The sequence below is a fragment of the Pelodiscus sinensis genome, chromosome 16, assembly GCF_049634645.1.
Source record: "Pelodiscus sinensis isolate JC-2024 chromosome 16, ASM4963464v1, whole genome shotgun sequence".
NCBI classification, from domain to species: Eukaryota; Metazoa; Chordata; order Testudines; family Trionychidae; genus Pelodiscus; species Pelodiscus sinensis.
The window spans coordinates 23,124,705-23,141,956 of record NC_134726.1 but is presented as its reverse complement, the minus strand read 5'-3'; the positions used below and the strand labels follow the sequence as shown (position 1 = coordinate 23,141,956).

The 17,252-nt window shown below is 44.2% G+C and overlaps 1 protein-coding gene across 4 annotated transcripts in view; it reads right to left on the bottom strand.

The window, feature by feature from the left end:
• The window catches only part of CYTH3 (cytohesin 3), a 136,612-nt gene that overhangs the window by 87,930 nt on the left and 31,430 nt on the right, over positions 1-17,252 (bottom strand). Inside the window, exon 1 of one of the 4 annotated variants that reach the window (XM_075899501.1) lies at positions 10,403-10,608. The exons of the other annotated variants lie outside the window; for them this stretch is intronic. Coding sequence (XP_075755616.1) covers positions 10,403-10,427 — 25 coding nt within the window. The 5' untranslated portion in view covers positions 10,428-10,608. Of the gene's footprint in view, positions 1-10,402; positions 10,609-17,252 lie in introns of those variants that run through there. 4 annotated transcript variants of the gene reach the window in all.

The following is a 17,252-nucleotide window of genomic DNA, read 5'->3' as shown; positions in this document are numbered from 1 at the left end:
GATTTACTACACAGTAACTTGCCAGTGTAGACTTGGTCTTAGATGTTTCCAGCAGACACTGAGCTGAAGCATCCCACCTCAAACCCTGGTGCAGCCAGGAGCTGCACCAGCCAGGATGGAGCAGCTCCTGCCTGTGGCAGGCCAAGATGTCCCACAGGCAGGGGCTGCTTCAGTTTGGTTGGAGCAGCTCCTGTCCATGGCAGCCCCCCCTCACCTGTTAAGCTTAACTGGTAAGTCTCACCCATTAAGTGTGAGGCTTACGGGTTAACCCTTCACATCCCTGATCCCCTGGCACCCGCAGGGAACATAAGAACCCTTTAAATAGAAACAGTTAAAAGGGCTCACAGTTCTCAGAATCTCTATCATGTTGCTAGAGAGCTGGAGACACACGAGCCCTTTCAACTGCTTCTATTTAATGGGCTCACGCCTTCCCCATGGCTGCTAGGCAATGTGTTGCCCAACAGGCGCAGGGAAGGTGCGAGCCCTTTAATTACCAGCAATTTCAAGGGCTTGCAGCTCCCTGCACCTCTACTGCGTTGCTAGGGAGCTAGGATACACAAGCCCTTTTAACTGCTTCTATTTAAAGGGCTCGTTCCTGCTGGGTAGCTGTGTTGCCTGACAGCCACCTGGCAGGCACAAGCTCTTTAAATAGAAGGAATTGAAAGGGCTCGCAGCTCTCGGTCCCACTGGCCTGTTGCCTAGGAGTTGCCTGGCTGGGCGGCTGCCAGGCAACAAATTAGCAGAGGGGCTAGGAGATGGCAGCCATGTTATGTGAATTCTAAGCCCCCACCCCAGACAACTCTGGGAGGAGGCTAGCCCTCAGCACCCTTCCATCTGTTCCAGGTCCCTTCCATTGGCCAGAAGTCAGGGAGCAGGGACCACAGGCCAAGCAAAGCTCTCAGCAGGATAGATCCCAACCCTGCCCCTTCCGCCTGAGGTCCCACCCCTTCCGCCTGAGGCCCCCAGCCATTTCCAAAATTTGTGAAGTGGCCCCCCCCTTCAAAAATTATTGCCTACCCCTGTGCTAAAGGCTGGCTGGTGGGCATTCAGCACATTCCAGGTGGTGCTGAAGATTGGCTGCCTCGGCCCCACCCCTATAATCCTGTCTCTTCCAGGAGTACAGAGCTGACACTGACACTGACACTGACACTGACACACGAGGCCCAGCTCTGTCGGCTATTCTGGGTCAGAGAGCAGCCCCTAGTCTAGGTCTCCTCCTCCCAGGCTCTCCAGCCCAGGACAGGTGAGGATCTGTGACCTAAGTTCCTCCTAAGCCAGTGAACCTGCATGCTAGTCAAAAGATAGAATTATGTTGGGTCACAGACATCAACAATTCTTCAAGTGGGTTGCAAGAAAAAAAGTTTGAAAGCCACTGTGCTAAGCTGTGTGGTTGCATGGCTTCCCTTTAAGCCTGACACGGGGACTCAGGGCTACAGCGAAGAGAGATGCCCCCTCCCCAAGCCCCGAAGCTGCCCTGGCCAGTGGAGAAGCTCTTCTCCCTGCCAGCCCCAGTGAGGAGCTGCCCTGGGCTGTGGCAGCCCTGTGCTGGGGCTAGCAGGGAGGGGCCACTCTCCCCCAAAGAGGGCAGCTCTGTGCTGGGACAGGTGAGAAGTGGCCAACACAACAGGTCCAGCTCCTATTAGGCAGAGTGGAGCCCCATGGTCCTGCACCACAGAACCTCATGCCGCCCACCCCCAGAGCCAGACTTGTTGACTGCTTCTAGGGCTCAGCGTGATACCCCAGGACAAGCAGGCACCAGGCAGCCTCCTTAGTGCCGCTGAGCAGGAACCACCCAGGAAAGCCCAAGACCCAACCCGGAGCCACCTCTTGCAGCTCCAAACCCCTCTTCCCCAGCTTGACCACAAAACCCACACCCCCAGTCCAGAGCCTGTACCTTCTCCTACACCTCAAACTCCAGCTCAGAGCCTGTACCCCTTCCTGCACCCCAACTCACAGCCTTTCCTCAAATTTGGAGCTCCCTCTTGCATCCCAAGCCCTTCATCCCTGGACCATTGCCACCCCAACCCACAGCCTCCCCCGTATTCCAAATCTGTCAACCCCACCCTGAAGTCCCCTCCTGTACCCCAAACCTTTCTTCCCCAGAGACCTTGCACCCCAATCCTCTCTCCCAGCATAGAGCTTCTCATCCTCAAGACCTCACCCCCAACCAGAGCCTTCACACCCCTGTGCCTTTTGCCCCATGCCTGAGCCCCCTCCTACACTCAGAACCACTTGGCCCCACTCCTGCTTCATGAACTTTACTAGATGTTAACATTCTGCTCAGGAGTTGGAAAAAAAGAAAGCATTGTCTGTGATTCTGCACCACTTCCCCAACAGCAACCCGCACGGATCATCCCAACCCAGCTCCAGCCGGGGTGGGGTGGCCTTGGAGCCACAGCAACAGTCTTGCCAGCAATGTAGGGAGCCACAGCACAGATACTCCACCAGCCTTGGAAAGAAGGGATACGAGCCAGGGGATATTCTCCTCAGACAGCCTCCCCCTCTGCACCATGGGCAGGTTGAGGGTCCACTGCAGCTCCCCAGACCCAGGTGGCTCTTACTGTAGCTGAGCTTTGGATCCAAGCTGCCCCTCCCCTTCCCAGCCAGTGCCAGGATGGGGAGAGCCACACAGGCAATTGTGGGGAGTGAGTCCCTCCACATGCCCTGGAGGGGTGACTGGACTGGTGGGGACACAGGCAGGAGGGCGGTTTTCAGGCACACTTCATGCCAGGCAGGTGGGCAGACTCCCCGGTGCCTCTTCTTGCTTGGCTGGAAACAAGGGGAAAGACAATGGATAGAGATGAAGCCTCCAAATCCTCCACTTCTGAGGAGACTCCAACGATCTTGTCAGGTCAACAAAGACTAAGCTGGAGTCTTCTTCAAGATTCTTATCCCATTTCAGAGGAGCTTACAGAACCAGTTCTGCAATTTTTCCACACACCAAATTCTCATTCAGTGAGTTCCTATTGAGCTTTAAGAGGACGAGGAATGACCAGACAAAAAAATGATCAAACTGGCATCATAACACAAGAGTAGAATAGATGCTTGTTTTCTGAAAAATGATATTTTACTGTCTACATAACTAAAGGATCACCTTTTTAAATGCTAATTTTAAAATCAGAAGAGTTGTCTGCTTAAAATTGTTTTTTAAAAAAAGATATCTACCTATAAGTAGATACCCATAGGTAATGCAACTGGAGAAAAAACTATATAGTACTTTATTTTCTTTTAATTAAATCTTACATTGTCATCAAATTATGAGTTAGAAATCTCCAAAATGTAAAGAAATAAACGTTACACAGATGTTCACCAAAAACAAATCAAGAATGTTTTTACTTCATAGCAACCAAAGCCACTTCCTTTTCCAGACAAATCTCAGAGGATCATAAAACAAATAGTTTTCTAGTGGATTTTATACATCCATCCCTGCTAAGAGGAAATAGTGCTGTCCAAAAAAATTGCTGTATTAAGTTTTCCCATGAAATTGTTGGATTCTTTTTAAAATTAAAATCTCTGTCAGTTATTTGCTTGTTAACTATACATGTTAAAATAATCAAGTTACTATGATATTGTATGATTTTTAATGAAAATGCACACTAGTCAAATAGCTATTCCTTATGAAAGGACTAGAGGATTTACCCGATGTTGCTTGGATCATTGGGGGGGGGCCTCAGTGTAGGGGGTGGAGGAGTGCAGGACTCACGGTGGGGGATGCAGGATTCAGGGCAGGAGTGAGTCTTTGCCCATGAAAGCTTATGCTCCAATAAATCTGTTAGTCTATAAGGTGCCACAGGACTTCTCATTGTTTATATATGACACAATAGATTTTCAGTTCACATGGATTTTCAGTTCATATTCTCCCTTCCACGGGCTTTTACAAAGAAAGGAAAAATATGGGACACAGAAAGGATGACTTAAGTCTAAGATTTTTTTTTTTACTCCAGTCATATTTACTTATTTAAAAAACTGGTTTTAATACTTTTACCTGTCTTTCTCAGGGCATTTTTTCCTTTATTACTACATTTATCATCCTTTAACCCCTACAAATAGATAATTGTGCTTTTCTATTTAGAGTGAAAGCAGATTTACTATATTTGCTTTGTCAGTAAGTGGTTCTTCTGTGGCCTGTGTGAAATGTGCTGGTGGTTTCAGTCTAGTTCCTAATGGGCAAGTGCCTACACCACAGAAACCAACACCACTCTCGGCATTCTCATTGGCAGTTCCAGTAGAGAGACCAAGGACTGAAAGAACATAAAGACTGAAATACTCTTTCACACAAAGAAACACCTCTGTATCAGAGGCAACAACGCAGCAGAGAGAGGCAAGCGGCTCTGCAAGAGCCAGTACTCACATGGAGCTGGCTTAAAAGCCAGCTTCCCGCATGTATCAGCTCCTGCTTGTCCCCCCCAACCCCACGCTGCTGCCTCTGATTCTGCACGGAGAGCTGGCTAGAGAGCCAGCTTCCCATAGATACCAGTTCCTGCCTCCCCCTTCACCCTTTGCGCCCTCCCCTCTCCAATACTGCTGCCCAGGCTCATCGGTTAACGGTGTACACAGGTACACATTCACATCCCTAGTTTAGGCAATAGTATGGAGAAGTTTACATTGTACTATTTGTGCTGTAGCTATTTGGAGAGGATAGAGGCATTTGTATCTCTTTGAATTCAACACCTTATATTACATTAACTTTTATTTAATTTTTTAAAAAAATCAATGACCTAAGAAGATCCTCATTTAAAAAACAGTGAGTGGATCTTGCAGTCCTTTCATAAGCGGAACTTCTAATGACCTGACTGGGAGAGCATATGCAACAACTTCCTGGCTTCAGACTCAAATTCAAGAAAATAAACATAAAAGAACTTGATCTTGATTCAAAATACTTGGAGCCATGTTCTGCCAAAATTGTATCCAAAATAATCTGATTTGACAAAGAATTTCAAGACCTGGAAATACTCAAAACAAACATTCACTATTTAACACTATACAAGCATAACACTTGCTATCAAAAGTAATATTCAGTTTAAGGACTTCAGTTATCCAAAAGCAATATTAGCACCATGCTAACTGCAACAATTAATATAAGAGAAGCTTTAAATTGTTAAAGTCAGAAAAGAGATTATTTCAAGACGGGAAGGAAGGGAATCAACATCATCTCCTGAAGTTCAAAGATCTGGTATTTAGACAACAGCAAACAGATGAAACAAACACTAATTAACAAGTGGAGTTCCTCAAGGGTCTGTTTTGGGACCCGGACTGTTCAATATCTTCATCAATGATGTAGATATTGGGATAGAGAGTATGCTTATTAAGTTTGCAGATGATACCAAACTGGGTGGGGTTGCAACTTCTTTGGAGGATAGGGACATAATTCAAAATGACCTTAGCAAGTTAGAGAAATGGTCAGAGGTAAACAGGATGAGGTTTAATAAAGAGAAATGCAAAGTGCTCCACTTAGGAAGGAACAATCAGTTCCATACATACAAGATGGGAAGCGACTGTCTAGGAAGGAGCATGGCGGAAAGGGATCTAGGGGTCATAGTGGACCACAAGTTGAATATGAGTCAACAGTGTGATGCTGTTGCAAAAAAAGCAAATATGATTCTAGGTTGTATCAACAGGTGTGTTGTAAGCAAAACTCGTGAAGTCATTCTGCCGCTCTACTCTGCACTAGTTAGGCCTCAGCTGGAGTACTGTGTCCAGTTCTGGGCGCCACATTTCAAGAAAGATGTGGAGAAATTGGAAAGGGTACAGAGAAGAGCGACAAGAATGATTAAAGGTTTAGAGAACATGACCTATGAAGCCAGGCTTCATGAACTGGGCTTGTTTAGTTTGGAAAAAAGAAGATTAAGGGGGGGACATGATAGCGGTTTTCAAATATCTAAAAGGGTGTCACAAGGAGGAAGGAGAAAATTTGTTCCTCTTGGTTACTGAGGACAGGACAAGGAGTAATGGGCTTAAAGTGCAGCAGGGGAGGTTTAGATTGGACATTAGGAAAAAATTCCTAACTGTCAGGGTGGTCAAATATTGGAATAAATTGCCAAGGGAGGTGGTGGAATCTCCCTCTCTGGAGATATTTAAGAACAGGTTAGATAGACATCTGTCAGGGATGGTGTAGACGGAGCTTGGTCCTGCCTTGAGGGCGGGGGGCTGGACTCGATGACCTCTTGAGGTCCCTTCCAGTCCTATTATTCTATGATTCTAATTTGGATCATATCTTACTCCTATTTCATACTCAGAGCCCCCTTGAAATCAACAGTTTTGTATGACAATAGATGGTATGACATGGGCCTTTATGTGCACATTTACTCTACCAGAGAAGGGGAGGCTAAACTAGTAGGATGCATGTCCTACCTCTGACAGCTTTTCTGCTGAATTGTATTTTTCTTTTGTAATGATGATGCATAGCTATTTTCATCCACAGATCTCAATGCATTTTACTAAGAGGTGCATATAATTTTTCCTGCTTTACAGAAGAGGAAATTGAGGCACAAAGCTAACACAGCAACCAATGACAGGGCTGAGACTAAAGCTCAGGTCTCTTGAATCTCAGTCTAACACCCTAGCTGCTTTGTTTTATGAGTTGAATACCTCTTAATGGGGGTCTTTCAGCAACAGGAAAGAAACAAAACTACTTTTAGCATAGTAAAAATGTAATTTTAAAAACTCATGAATTAGCAAGGAGACTCAGAGCATGTGTATTTAAAACTATTAACTCATTTTAAAATTGAGTAGATTCCAAATTGACACTTCACTTTGTATATGCTATCTCTTGTCAGGAAATGGTCAATTTTCTGACTCTTTGTCATTCCAAAAACTAGTTATCTTAAAATGTTAAGCTAATCCTATTCTACCAATGAAAGTCTTGAATAAGAAAGAAAAGTGGGAATGGGCCTTTTCTTAGTATAAAGTAAGCATAATAAATCAACAAAGGCTAATGTAACAGTTTAAATACTCTTCCTGAAGGGAGTGGGAAATTTCAATCATGTCGATCTCTAATATCATGAAGCTAAGTATACATGTAAAGTACATAATAATTTGACCATCATGAATAATACTTTCTCATTAAATGAGATGTGATAAACAACCCAAGAATAACAGAAGTGATTATTCAACAATCAGAAGATCCATTTTAAGGGCCCAATCTTTGCAAAACACCAAGCACTTCAAATCCAATGGATCACAACGAGAACTGAAGGTGCTCAGAATCCCAAAGTAGGCGCTCTAAACCTTGTAGAACTAGGCCCTAAGGGTGAAGAAGTTAATTCTGCTATGTGAAAGTGAGAATTTTTTTGCTGACAAGCTCAGACAAGTGAAAAATAGCCAAAATAGATAGATTTAGTGTTAATAAACAAGGAAGTTAACGTACCCTTCATATATGTGAAAGTTCAGTGATATACTTTAATAGAAGACAGGACTGTGTAGCACTTTAAAGACTAACAAGATGGTTTAATAGGTGATGAGCTTTCGTGGGCCAGACCCACTTCCTCAGATCAAATAGTGGAAGACAATTGTCACAACCATATATACCAAAGGATACAATTTAAAAAAATGAACACATGAAAAGGACAAATCAAATTTCAGAACAGAAGGGGGATGGAGGGAGGGAAGGGGAGGAGGTAAATGTCTGTGGGCTAATGATATTAGAGGTGATAATTGGGGAAGCTATCTTTGTAATGGGTAAGATAATTAGCGTCTTTATTCAAATTTGAATGTAAAGTGTCAAATTTAAGCATGAATGACAGTTCAGAGGATTCTCTTTGAAGTGAAGTCTTAAAAGGTCTTTGAAGCAGGATGCAGGTAATCAAGTCATTGAGACAATGTCCTTTCTGGTTGAAATGGCAAGAAACTGTTTTTTCTTTGTGATCCTGTCTCATATCTGTTTTGTGGGCATTGATCCTTTGGCGAAGTGTCAGACGTTTGTCCAATGTACATAGCAGACGGACACTTTCGGCACATGATTGCATAAATTATATTTCTGGATGTGCAGGAATATGTGTTCTTGATCTTATAACTCACTTGGTTGGGTCCAATAATGGTATCAGCAGAGCGAATATGTGGACAAAGCTGGCAACGGGGTTTGTTGCAAGGGAAGGTACCAGGGTTGGTATTAGTGTGGTATGTCCTGTGGTTGTTGGTAAGAATCATCTTGAGGTTAGGTGGTTGTCTATAGGAGACTATGGGTCTGTCTCCCAGAGCCTCTCAGAGTTTAGTATCCTGTTATAGTATAGGCTGTAGTTTATTGATAATGTGTTGGACAGGTTTAAGTTGGGTGCTGTAGGTAATGACAAGTGGTGTTCTATTGTTGGTTTTCTTGGGTCTGTCTTGAAGTAGTTGGTTTCTAGGTATTCGTCTGGCTCTTTCAATTTGCTTTTTTATTTCTCTGGGTGGGTAGTTGAGGTTTAGTGGTATAGTTTCTACCACTATACTTTGATACATCCTTAGTGTTACTATCAAGCTGTTTTAAAACATTAAATCTTTAATATTTTTCTTCTATTTTCTACAGTGTTTTCTCATTACCACTAGTAGTAGTAAAACCATTTTTCTTTCTCTCTTTTTAAAGGAAAGTCATATCTATTATTGACAAAACAATGAGGGAAATGATGGCTGAGAAATATTGATGTTTGCAGACAGACTGTTTGCAGGATGTTTTTGTGATGTTACTGATTCATCATGGCATTTTTTACACTTGTCAAAACAAATGCCACACCTACTTGATTTCAGACTTCCATCACACTACATTAATCATACCACTCATTATCTGACATATTTATAATGAAAAATATATTCATCCATGCACAATAACTATTTATTTTATTTAGAAGACATTTTGATTAACTACCTCATCCTGAAAAATTACCACTAATATGGACAATTGTTCGCATCCTTATTTTGACAGAATTGACAACTAGTTGGTCAGACAAAAAGCTTCACACAGAGAATAAATTTTAGATAAAACAACGAAAGCCTTAGTGCAAATCTGATTTGGGGTCTATTAGGTTATGTAATTGTACCAACTGAGACCAGAAAAGTCACAATTTGTACTAAAAGACAGTGAAAGAGGCATGTCCTGATTTTCTAAGGTATGCATTTGGAAACATTTCCATTACCACCTATGGAAATTGTTTACCTTGTGTAAACTGGATGAACCACTCAGTGATTATCATTGCACCTACATTAAAATGACACACAAATGCAAGGCTGTTGCAGAATAATAATTAGCCTTTTCAGTGTACATTTACTGATAGGAACAGCAGCTGCATACAGTCTGTAATGATTTCACTGTCTTTAAGACACAAGAACAAATAACTGGCTGTCAATATAACACCAGAGATCAAGTCAATTGTAAGAGCTGGCCAAATGTAGATGCCCACACTGAGCTCTTCTGTCCCTAAACTATTACACATCACAAGCTGTCTCTCCCTTTCTTCAGGATGTTTAAATCGACTTCTCTTTTCCAACCCTCCAGACCATAAGCAAGTGTGCATTCATTTTTCCTCCCTCAGAAATGTTTGACCTTTTTGGGGGTAGGAGAGATTCATAAATTAGGGTGCACAGAGCCCTCTATTGTTGTCAGACAGGGAAATTAGTAAGTCAATCCTAACAAAATCAATGTCTCTACACTAGGATCAGCAAAAACTGGCAATACTTGCACATCCCTGCCTGAAAGATAAGGCCCATGTCTCCCCCAACAACATTCTTCTTTATTCAGGATGTAAAAGCCTGACAACTATTCACTACTTGTTATTATAGTGGCTTCCCTTGGTTTTCCCCTGAGAGGCATTCATACACAGGCAAAAAGAAGGTCTCTGGGTGACACTGTGTGGGCTGAGAGAGATGAGTATGAATGGGATTGTTGTGGGAGGAGGGAAGGAACGGCCAAGTGGATGTATGGTGGGGAACACAAGTGGGCGAAGGGTGAGAAGAAGGGTAATAAGGCAGAGTCCAGAGGAAAAAGTATAGGATAAGTGCTCAGTGTCCAAGGTGATGCGGGGGAGGCACAGCCGCGGATGTGGATATGGGGGAGCAGGGTGGGAGTTCTGGGGTATCCCAGGGCGCTCAGCAGGAGCAGTGGGGAGTCGCAGCAGGGGAGAAGCGGTGGGCAGGAGGGCCACACCCCAGAGCTGTGGCGAGCGTGATAACGAGAAGGGGCGGCAGGGCTGGGAGGCGACGGCAAGGAGGGCGCAGCGGGGTTGGGGTGTCGGTGCTCGGGAGTCTCCCGAAGAGCAGGAGGCGCCCCCCGCCCTCCCCACCAGCAGACACACACCAGGGGAAGCCGGGGGCGGCCCTCAGCAAAAAGCCTCACACAGCAAGACCCGGTACAGGAGACGGGTCCCAGGCAACAGCCACCGCCTCGCTCCCGCGGCCTGGCGCCCACCTCCCCACCAACAACTCCGTCACTTACCGCCTCCCCCGCCCTCTTCGTCCATGGCGGGCGCCGGGAGCAGGACGCCGGGGCGCGACAGAGGCTGAGCGGGGCCCGGGGCTTTCCCTGGCAGATCCCGTCTGCCCCCTCACGCTCTCGCACAGCAGCTGCTCCGAGCTCAGCCGCGGCGACAGCAGCTGCTGCCTCACCCGTAGCCACCCGCCCCCTCTCATGTGACCCGCAAAGAGTGGGAGGGGAAGGCGGGCCCGGCCCAGCCCCGGGCTGCTTCATCCCCTCCCCTCGCACTGGGGCGGCCGCTTACTCCCCAGTGCGGCGCGGGGGTCCGAAGGAAGGGCTACCCCGCTGTCCAGGGATCCCGGCCAGCGGCAACAGGGCTCTGTTGTGTTACTCACTCTCCTTCCCCTTACGACAGTCACAGGCAGCTTCTCCCATAGCTGCCAAATTTTGCACAGCTCCATGTGAAAACTTACGTGCCACTTATGTCCTTCCCATAGGTGGTGTAGATGACCCTAAACTTCTGTTTAAGGTCCTTTTATCTTGGCCCGCGGTTCCCTGTAAGCTGAGTGCTTGGGTAGCCACCCAGGAGGGATTCAGATGCAGCCCAGTTGATTAGCAGAGTGCTCAGGGCCAGCAACCTGTCTTTCACCTGGGTGGTGCATATCTACACATGCCTCAATGCACATGACAACAAATATTCTACACAGGGATGAAAAAAAATAGAGGTCACATTGCTTCATCCCCAAAGCAATGGCAGGGGAAGGAGGAAATGGTAGGGCTGCACAAAATGTGTTGGGTACTGAAGAGCATCAGAGGAGTAAGTAGGGACTGAAGGAGGGAGGGAATGAATTGAAGCAATTGATTTTTTGGAAGGGGTAGCTAACCTCTTAGGGATACCAATCTTCCACAACTGTCCTGGAATATCCAAGAATTAAAGATTATGTCTTTAAAGGTTATATCCCTGGATGAAACCTCCAGGGATAGATCCAGCCAAAATTGGCAACGTTAAGGGCAGCTGGGTGTGTAGGGGTGTCCAATGGGGAGCAGAGATAAACTGGGACTTTGTGAAGGGAAAAGCTGATGACTTTTGTGTGAGCATCTGGGAATAACTAAGTGATAACTGGAGAAGGGAAGCTGGAGATGCTGGAGGTTTCTTGGGAGGGGTGGGAGTAGCAAATTGAGATGGCTTGATCTATTGGGAAGGTTTGATAAGCTGGGGGTAGCTAGGCTTGCAGATGTGCCGGGGTGGCTGGAAGAGAGGTGGATATGGATAATTTGGAAAAATGGCAGCTGAGATATTGGAAGTCAGGATTTGTAGAAGGTGAGGCCAGGTGGATAGAAGAGCAAACACTGGGGCTGTGTCTACATTGGCGCAATCTGCCTGTCTACACTGGCCGCGAGTTCTTGCGCAAGTACACTGACGTTCTACTGTATAAAATCAGGGCTTCTTGCGCAAGAACTATAATTCTCCCGCTCAGGAATAAGCCCTCTTGCACAACTGTTCTTGCACAAGAGGCCAGTGTAGACAGGCAACATGAATTTCTTGTGCAAAAAAGCCCTATGGTTAAAATGGCCATCAGAGCTTTCTTGTGCAAGAGAACGTCTACACTGTCATGAATGCTCTTGCGCAAAAGCACATCTCTTGCTCAAAAGCACATGCCAGTGTAGATGCTCTCTTCTGGAAGAGTTTTTGTACAAGAACTCTTCCACGAAAGAGTTCTTGCGCAAGAAGCTGTCAGTGTAGATGTATGGCTCTATGGTGACTCTCTCCTTGCTCAGATCCAGCAGGGGGAAGTGGTGAAAGGAGGCTGCTTCCCCAGCAGGCATTGCAGTAGCTGTGAAGGACAAGTGCGGGCCATTCCTACAGCCCAGTTGAATGTATAATACTCAATCTGGGATGCAAGACTCCATGAGGTTCACTTGATTTTAACATTTGCAGGACACCCTGCACAAATCAGAGGGGTTCATACTTTCAACACTGAAGGTGGGGTGGTTGTGTGGGTGCAAAGCATCTCTCTGTTTTGGTGTCCACAGAGGATTCCCTTATGTCAGGGAGCCTCTTTTTGACAGAGAGGAAGATTTTCTATGGTGTGAGTCACACATAGGATTGCCAGATGGTTTCAACAAAAATACCAGACACACTTGACATTACATCACAATCTACATTACATCTTATTTAGAAAATACCAGACATTTGTATTTTCTCATTTATATTTTCTCAATTTGTTTCCCGAACAGAAAGCTCAAATACTGGACTGTCCGGTTCAAAACTGGACACCTGGCAACCCTAATCACACATTTTGATATGTGAAGGAGGCTCATCTTTCTACATTTACAGGAGACATAAGACTAACAGGTAGCCTATACCAGTCTCCATGCTTTTGAGCAGACTCAAGCTGTTGTGGGATTTTTCAGGTCTCCAGAATCTCAGTCTTTTCAGAGATGCCACAGGAGGTAAAGCTGCTGCCTCCACTCCTAAAAGATAAACAGGACAATTCTGCCAAAATAGGACAGAATAATCATTTATGTATTTTTATGGAGGGAGGCAACTGTAGGGAAACGTGTCAGCCATGAGGAAAAGGCTTTTTAGTTTAGTAGGCTGGGACAAGCCAGTTTGCAGCTTATGAAGCTGTGCCAGTGGCACTAAACTCCTAATATTACTGTTTATAGGTGGTCATTATAGTCAATTTTGCTTGGAGCTGAAGTTTGGTTCGGACAACCTCTCTTCATAGGAACAGTTTTGCTCACTTAGATACCATATAACTCTCACCAATCCTTTAAAATAGTCCTCTTTTATGTTTTAATTACACATTATATTTTTTAATAACTTGGCACAAAAACAGTGGGATGATTACACAATACAATATTATGGCATTTAATTGGAAGGCGATACATCTTGAAAGTGTTTGCATTTCATAGTAGAAATTTAAGAAGCTCTTTAAAACTAGAAAGCAAATAAGTTTGAATAAAATGACTGGACCTTTGGACATTTTACAAGGTTGGCACATTATGACCATTTACAGCAGATGAGGAAGAAGGCCTTGGATTCTAATGCTGAGATTGTTCAATTTGTATTTCAGTATATTCATTGATTTCAGGCTTTTATTTTTTATTTATCATGAAGTACTCCTTTACATAACATTTCTTTCCTTATTGCTTGTGTTTGGCAAACTATTCTTTTCCCTTCATGCTGTTTCAGTTGACCTTAAAGTTAATACTGTATACCTTTTTTTGCTGCAAGGTAAGCTCTAATACAAAATAAAATATATTATAATCACTGCCTCTAATTACAGAGAAGAGTAAGCCATAGCACAGTCCTCCTCCCATTAATTCAATGGCAAAACTCCCATCAACTTCAAAGGGAATAGGATTCTGGCTAAAAAGAAAACATTAACAAAGATAAACAATTTTATTTTATTGACTATTCTTTATCTTTGGAAGAGAATAGGGAATCCTCTAAGAACTCTGAGGTTAGCAAAGGTGGTCCCAAATAGTGACATTGATAGTATTTGCTGAGTTCTGAGGCTGTCCAGTTTCTCATTTGTCGTGTTTAGTCATTTTTTTTTTGTTTTGTATATTCTTACCTCTCTTTTGGTAATTACCACAGATTTTCTAGTATAATGAGCCAGGAAATCATTTGGTTTGATGTTTATCCCTGTTCAGAGAGTCAGGAGTCCAGGACAATAAATATGCACTACTTAAATCCCAGTATCAAAATGGGACTTGTGGCTCTCATAAGCCTTCAGTTAGCCATCTGTTTAGGTTACATCTTAACTCCTAGAACTTCTGCCGTTTTGGAAGCTTAGCCTTCAGCCCCTTTTTATTTTGAGACATTAAAAGGATTATCTACCTACCAGAGAAAATTAAAGAGGACAACATAGAATAATCAAGAAAACAATAATAGGTATTGAGTAAAAAGAATTTTCCCCTTTCTTTTTTAAATCAAATAATTGAGAGATAGAAAAGTCTTGTTAGATAATCACATTCTTTCATCTGCAAGTGTTGTTTCCTTTCTTGCTGTTTAACAATTATCACAAGTTCTGTTTAGCATCATGATAATTTTTCTACATACATAACAAAACTGAGCAAGATTAATCTTATTTTGATAAATTTCCTCTTGCAGCTAGCTACTTCTAAGTTTCCATTTTATGCTGTTAGATTTCTATAAACAATAGTTTGAGTCAAAAGTGTTAGCTCTAGGAATGTGCTTTAAAATGGACAATAATGGAAAATCATATGCTCTCCATACTAAAAGCATTAAGAATACTCAGAAATGTATTTTTGTAGGCAGAAAGGAACAAAACACTTTCCACTGTACTATCAGACAGAGTTCAGAATCAGAAGAAGGGACTTGAACTACTATTTCTTCTCTTTAACAACTGTGGGTACGTCTATACTGCAATGCTATTCTGGGATACCAGAGTATCTCAAAATAACTATCCCATGTCTTAGCAGAAACCCTGTTAATTCAGGCTCGCTATTCCAACATCTCTGTAAACCTCATTCTACGAGGAATAAGGGATGTTTCAGAACACTGCTTTATTTCAAAATTTAGCGCTATGTAGACACCGCCAAATGACTAAGCTATTTCAAAATAACATTGAGTTACCATGCAGTGTAGAGACAACCTGAGAGAGTAAAACCTTATTCAAGGGGCAGTCCTCCCTTAGGATATGTCTACACTACAGTGTTATTTCGAAATATCTTATAGTTAATTCGAAATAAGTTATTTCTAAATAATGCCTCTACACACAAAATGCATTTTCAAAAAGCTTACCTCCGCGGCTTGGGTCCCATCCACTGCGTTGCAGTGCGGGGGGGCTCTCTCCGGGCCTCTCCCCTTCCCGCTGTTCCTCCATGTTTTAAACCCGCCCGCCACTTATTGCCGGGGGGGGCTCTGCCCCCAGTGCATGAGGCTACTTCCGGCTGGGCGGTGTACCCGCCTGGTAGCCCTGCACCTGGGGTGACGTCCTTGGCCAGCCCGGGCGCCTTGCCGTGGCTGCCGCCCTGGAGCAGCCGGCACACCGCCGATCGCCGGTTTCTGGGGCGTCTCGGCTCGCCGATCGCAGGGCAGCCGATCCCGGCGCACCCGGCTCCTGCCCACACGCCGCCACTCGCTCTGGAGTGTCCGGCTCCCGCCCGCCAGCCACCACGTATGCGGCTTCCAAGGGGACCGGAGTGCGGGGCGCCTCTGCCCTGTCACACCCCCCCAAACCTGAATAAAGTCCACGATCTCCACTCCAGACCAGGAAGGCGCCTACCTTCTCCGGGCCCTGGCAGGCTCCTGGGAGCTGGCAGACTGCTCCTGGGTAGCGGTGGAGGGCTGGCTGCCAGTGGCTTACTGGCTCATGTTTTGGAGCCACTGGATATGGGGCAGTGACTGCTGGCGCTGGGCTGGCAGGCTTGGAGCTGGTATAGGCACTGTGGCCAGAGTTAACCCCTTTAAGGGCTCTGGGGAGTGGGGAGGGAGAGGAGTGTTCTTGGTTGAGGCTGGAGTGGCCACCAGGACACCCTGGGAAGGCTGAAGGCCCCCTATTTCAAAATAAGTGTCTACACAGCACTTATTTTGAAATAGCTATTTCGAATTTGGCGTTATTCCTTGTGGAATGAGGTTTACCACATTCAAAATAAGTGCTCCGCTATTTCGAATTAATTTCAAAATAGCGGTTTGGCTGTGCAGATACTAGTAAAGTTATTTTGAAATAACGGCAGTTATTTTGAAATAACTCTGCTGTGTAGACATATCCTTACATAAGTAATCCCATTGCATCTCTGTTCACGTAACATGTTATCACTCATGTGCAGGATCAGGTCCTTTGTAGCAACTCCACTGAAGCCAGTAAGAGTTTTAACATTAACTAGAAGGAGACCAATATATCCCCTAGCCCAGGCCTACACTAGGTCTTATTTCGAAATAACCTCCCCGAAGTCAAATTTATAAGCAGATCGTCCACACTAGCAAGCCTGTTATTTCAAAATATGTACTCCTGCTTTTCATCGAGAATAATGCTAATTCCGAAATAGTTATTTCAAAATAACAGTAGTGTGCATACTCAAGTGCCACTATTTCAAAGTAATTTCTTCTCAGAGTAATTCAAACTAATTACCTTCTTGTGTTTCCTGGGGCTCTAAGTCTGAGGTAGTGCATCCACATTAACAGACCCTGCCTTGGACTAATTTTGAGGCTTTCCCATAGTGTGGATGTTCCAATTCAAATATGTTAAATTGGGAGTTAAGTCAAATTTACTAATTTTTAAATAGTTTCTTAGTATAGACATGGCCCTAGTGAATATAGATATCCCAAGTATTCACTAAACCGGAATTATTTTAATTTATTTATTTCAGTCAATTAAGTTACATGATTTAATAAGTCGTACACTTCATGGTCTTATATTACTCTTATTATTGTTAAAAATAAGAAAAAGAGTTTTATTTCAAACTAACCAGTTATGTTAAAAGATCCCACTGCCTCAGGTCTATATAAATAAGAAGCTTAATTTTTTTTTAAGTACCACTGCATGCTAGATTCCAGACAGGAAAGTCTTAGTTCATTATTATCTGTCTTTTTCTTATTTCTTCATCAGTAGTTGAACTATCTGGCATTTATCAACCTCTGCAGCAAACTGGGTCACTTCCTCTTTTTGGGAGATGAGATTTAATACTTGCTTATTTATTGGTTTTCTAAGCAGTAAAACAAGATGGTTATTCACATTCTCATTCCCACAGTGGGCATGATCCTTGTTTTAAAAGTTTCCACAGACCCCCTGCAGCACCATCACAGACCACCAGGGGTCCACAGACCACAGTTTGGGAACCATTGCCCTAGACACACATGGGGGAAGGCAGTGGGCTGTGGGGGGCTGTACACTTC